The sequence below is a fragment of the Pundamilia nyererei genome, unplaced genomic scaffold (genome assembly GCF_000239375.1).
Source record: "Pundamilia nyererei isolate P.nyererei 1_Seehausen unplaced genomic scaffold, PunNye1.0 scaffold00948, whole genome shotgun sequence".
NCBI classification, from domain to species: Eukaryota; Metazoa; Chordata; class Actinopteri; order Cichliformes; family Cichlidae; genus Pundamilia; species Pundamilia nyererei.
Genome location: NW_005188349.1, coordinates 7,577 through 13,059, shown reverse-complemented (window position 1 = coordinate 13,059; position 5,483 = coordinate 7,577). Strand labels below are relative to the sequence as shown.

General features: G+C 40.4%; 1 protein-coding gene across 1 annotated transcript; it reads right to left on the bottom strand.

The window, feature by feature from the left end:
- Window positions 1–1,464: 1,464 nt before the first annotated feature.
- LOC102192491 (trace amine-associated receptor 13c-like) lies at window positions 1,465–2,658 on the bottom strand. The gene is made up of 2 exons (XM_005755098.1): window positions 2,486–2,658; window positions 1,465–2,290 (listed from the first exon to the last, which is right to left on the bottom strand). The coding sequence occupies exons 1-2, from the start codon at window positions 2,656–2,658 to the stop codon at window positions 1,465–1,467; spliced, it is 999 nt and encodes a 332-aa protein (XP_005755155.1).
- Between the last annotated feature and the right edge of the window lie 2,825 nt (window positions 2,659–5,483).

Below are 5,483 nucleotides of genomic sequence, written 5' to 3'. Positions count from 1 at the left end.
GCGTCTGGAGGTCTAGGTTTATAACCGGAGAACTGAGGACACCCAAACCATTCTAGAATAGTGCAGAGCAAGAGACGTTTGCTAAGAAATGCAGGTTGATGCTTGCTAGCCATAAAGTGTAAAACCCATTTAAATTAAAAGGACTTTAGGAGTCCCATGCAATGTGACCCATCCCACAGGCGAATTTTTACTTTCGCCTGAGTTTGAGTTGTTGCCTTCCGGCCGCCGTTTTAGAGTGCCTGTGAGGAAGACTAAAAGACTCCAGGTTTCTTTTCTCCATACTGCATTTTGTCTCCTTAATGGCAAATAACTGTCCTTGGACTTTGTATCACTATTATTGCCATTATTATTTTATATTATTGTTCTGTTTATTTTTATCCTGCTGCTAAACTGATTTCTCCTTCTGGGACAATAAAGAAATTGAATTGAATTGAATTGAACTGAACTGAATTGAATTAAATTGATAATCATTAAGTAAAATCATTATGGTTGTGGAAGCCAGACGTGAGTAGTGGGGGTGTAGCGTATATCACACACATCCTGTCAGTAATGCATTGGATTTGCTGTATTTTGAATACACTGAGTTTGCGTCTTCTCTGACAAGCCTGAGGACAAAAGAATTGTGTCATTACTATCTAACATTCACACAAATTCATACTACCATAAAGTCAGCAACTGGGGGTTCGGTATATCTTGCCCAGTGATATTTGGCATGCAGACTGGGGCAGCCTGAGATCAAACATCGAACCTTCTGATGAGTAGACTATCTGTTCTACTTCCTGAGTTACAGCCACCTGATGTGGAGTGGAGAGATGTGTGGAGCGACATAGGCCAGAAGTAATTCCTAGTTAAAGGTTTGCACAGTACATCCTGACGCTATGAAGATGACTTTTTTTCTCTATGTTTTTATCCATTATTGTACCAGAAGTGTGAGAAGATTTAAATATACATATTTCAGCTTACTCTAATAATAACAATGATCACGTGTACATTCAGAAGTCACTGGGTATTGAATTCTTTTCTTTTCTTCTTTTTTTGTTTAGACATTTCCTATAAAAACCTAGAGACAGCTGTCTGGAAAAAATCCATGCAGACCACCAGCCTGTCTGGCACCTATAACCAAATTCAGGGTAACACGTTTCACCTTCCTTAGCTGTTCTGGTGCTCAGTTTTAACTTCAGCAGGTCATCTTCACCATCTCCACATGCCCAAATGCACTGAGCTGATGCCATGTAGTTGGCTTATAAGATAGTTGCCTTAGTAAGCATGTTCTATGATTTGTGTTCCTGATTGTATAAGAGGAATGAACATACATGTGCAGTACATTTCTCCCCGATTTGTGTTTCATTTCTTTACTTGTAGGTGCCACTGTATTCATTACATATTTAAGTTACACCAAGCGTATGTTTGAATTGACTGTCCCTTTTTTTAGTTGGTAAACATTTTGTTTGTATGTCATTTCTTTCATTCTGTGTACATGATATTGGTGTCACAGGAGCCAGACTTCAATATTTTAAGTGTAACAATTTGTTTAACAGATTTTCTGAACCAGGGGTAAAATAAAGCATAGATTAGAGGGTTTAGACAGGAGTTTAAATAGAACAAACACATTACAAATGCAACAGATGAAGCACTGAGCATGGCATCTTGACCTGAGAGTGTGACACAGTAATATGGGCAGAGACATATTAGAAACACAATGATAAGAACACTGATGGTCCTTACTGCTTTCATTTCAGATTTCTTAACATTTGTACTTACTGACCTCTCGTGTGTCAGAGCTGCAATATGTGACCGCAGGGCACGAGCTTGAGTCATAGCCACAACAAATACGTTTAGATAAAGAACTACAATCACAGTGACAGGACCAATAATGGACAGCAATAGATCTGCAACTCCAAAAGCATGGCCAACAACAACCACACACTCCCCATAGCAGGAATTATACCTGCCAGGTTGCACCAGGTTGTCTTTTAGCAGGAGACATTGGTCGACTGAAGAACAAATCCAACAGAGATAAACACATGCTTTTGTTCTTTTTGGGGTGACTTTGGTAGAGTAATGGAGAGGGTAACAAATAGCCACATAACGGTCAATTGATATGAGAACCATGGTTCCTACTGAGGCAGAGGTAATAATGTAGTCCAAGAGAAAATACATACTACACATGAATTCACCAAGAAACCAGCAACCATCTATAATCATAATTTGAAATAAAATCAGGAGACCCACCAGGCAATCAGAGACAGCCAAAGATAGGAGGAGGAGATTGGTGGGGGTGTGCAGCTTCCTGAAGACAAAAGACAGCGACATAGTTATTATTATTATTATTTGTAGCAACAAGTACAATTTTATACAGATATATATATATATATGAGAAAAACAGACATTACTACCGACACACATTTCACTTATACTCTAATATGTTATCTTCATTTTACTGATCCACAAAACCTGATAACCTTATCTATGACAAAATTATTACTTGAAATGTGAGATGGAGATGATGACCAGCAGATTAAGAGTCACAGTCAGTAAAGAGATGGAGGACAATGTAATATAAATGAGTATAGATACTGAGTGAGGTCGTATGGGCTTCCTGCAGGAGAAGTTAAGAAGCTGTGGAAAGCAGAGTTGAGTTTCTTCAAACATTTCCATCATTAGTAAAAAGGAAGAGATAGCTTGCTGTGGAGTTCCACCACCTTTCTGTCTGAAGCTCTTTGCCATATCCTGACTTATTTACTTTCCTGCTTCACATTGCTCCTCCTCCCTTACCTCTGGTGGTAGCTGTTGTTGGAGTGAATAGCTAAATGTTGTCATTGTTGTGTTTAAATTTGTACACCTTGTCTTAAACTGCATCTTTAAATGTTTTTCTGTATAGCTGATGCTATAGCTATAGTGTTTAACTGCAGGCACATTCTACGTAAGGTTCTGGTTTCCTTATTTAGTGAGGAATGTTTACTTCCTGCCCTTTATGGCCTCACCTGTGTTTGTATATGGTGGACCGTTAAAGAAGATAAGCCATATACAGGGGTGAGGGGAGATGACCCTTTATGACCAGCAAGAAGTCACGTATACACACACACGCATACACACACACACACACATACACACACGTATACACACACACGCACACACGTATACACACGCACATACACCCACACACACACATCACATCAATCAATCAATCAAAATTTATTTATATAGCACATTTTTAAAGACCGAAGTACACCAAAGTGCTTTCCAGTAAAATCATGATACAGATAAAAATCACAATATAAAATATAAATTACGAATATAAATAAAGTATAAAATAATTACATAATCTAAATGCAAAGCCAGATGTAAATTACCCTAATTCGCCTTGAATGCCAGGTTAAACAAATACGTTTTTAAACGTGATTTAAAAGACTGAATGGAATCTGATGCGCGAATATGAAGAGGAAGAGTATCCCATAGCCTGGGTGCAGCAACGGCAAAGGCACGGTCTCCTCTGGTCTTCAGCCGAGACCTAGGTTGCACTAAGAGCAGTTGGCCCGATGATCTTAGTGCTCTCTGAGGGCTATACAGACAGAGGAGATCAGCTAGGTAGTCAGGTGCCATGTTGTTTAGAATTTTATAGGTAAACAAGAAAATTTTAAAATCAATTCGGTATTTAATAGGAAGCCAGTGTAAATTTGCCAGAACAGGGGTGATAGAATCGTACTTTCTAGTGCCGGTCAAGAGACGTGCTGCGGCATTTTGGACCAGCTGCAAACGCTGAAGAAGAGAAGATTGTAGGCCCAAGAATTACAATAATCCAGTCTTGAAGTGATGAAAGCATGAATGAGTTTCTCCAGATCTTTGTGTGGTATGTAAGGTTTAGCCTTAGAAATTAGGCGTAGTTGGTGAAAGCTGGTTTTTACCATGCATACACACACACCACAAGCAGTGCTTTTAACTGTTATGATACACACCATCTATGGTTTTGCAATGGGTGTTTGTGTAAATGTTTGTCACTGAATAAGAGGCAGCAAGGGGACACTGGTAGTTGAAGTTGACTGGGATCAGGTGAGGAGCTTTCAGCTCCAAGAGCCGACCAGGCTTCCCTTGTGCAGCAAGTGTAAACTGACTGAGAAGAATTGCCTTGCTTTGTTCATGGTGATAAGTCTCTGAACCAACGGGGCCTGCGAGTGCAGACCCAACATTTATTTGGTCCTTCAGAGCTGGATCCCAAGTACTGGCCTTCCACCGAGGAGGGGGAGGACACACCGAAGTCTGTCGACAGCCAGGACACCCTGATGAAAGCCCCGGAATATGAATTTGTTTCCAGGATTGCACAGGACCAAGCTGAAGAGGAAAACTGCCACAAGACTGCTGCAAGGGGGAGAGGAAGCCAGAGTGGAAGGAGCAGGTGAGGTTGTTTAGTGTGGGAAATCAAAATTGGGTTAGCAAACCTGGGAGAAAAACTGACTGCTTTAAGTGGGAAAATTGAGAAGGTGTTTGAAGCACTGCCAAGAGAAAGGTACAGAAAGTCACACACACAAACAGAAAATGCATTAATCCTACTAACACATACACACATACAATAAAGCTCATGAAGACCAGACAGCATCATAAGCATGTGTTTCTGTTTTATCATCTTGTCCGGTTCACGTAGTGAGATGAAAAGTGATATGTAGACTAGTGGACTAGTATTACATTAGTAAAAATGACTGAATTATAGTAGGGGTGAACAGAATGCTGGAGAGGGGTTCTGAATGAGTGAAACTAATAGATCATTGAGTTTCTTGTTTCTCATGTGTGGCGAAAGATTTAACATAGCACGCATCTGGTAACATGGGAAGAAACTCATTGTGTAAGAGAACAACAGGGTTGTGTGGTGTGTGTGGCTGATGGATGGATAAATGTTTTGGGGATTAATCTGGCAGATGCATTTTTCTTTTGTTGCAAAGTTGAACTTTTTTACTTTCATGGTACACTAAAAGTTTTCTTTGATGATCTCTGTCATTTAAGCAGATCTGCATGATTGGAACTGAAAGCGCTACACAACATGTTGTCGGAGGAATGGTCGCAAAGTAAGCTTCTCCACATTAACATGGGCTCTGGAGAAAGTCATTTATTTGGGACACAATCAGAAAGTGAGGCTGTCTTTCACCTTTTACCTTTTCCTGTTGCTTGTCATGTGTTTCAATGGTGTATTAAGAGTTTTTCACGTGTTATGCGCAGAGGTGGGTTTTTTTCTGTTCTCAAACTGATCTCCCTTTTGGAGCTCAGTCTGGGGGGAGTTCTTTTTTTCCTTGTCTTCCGTGATGTTGTTTATTTTCCATTGTTCCGTTCCAGGTCGCTGCTCGTGCGGCTGACCGGCCAGCTACCCAGCCTGACCTGTCTCCCCAATGTGATGTTTGTGTATTGTATGTATGGTCTGCGAGGTCAGTCTCTCAATAGCCCCTCGGGTATGAATAAAGTCTTCTGAATCCAAATCTGAATCTGAACTGTAGCTG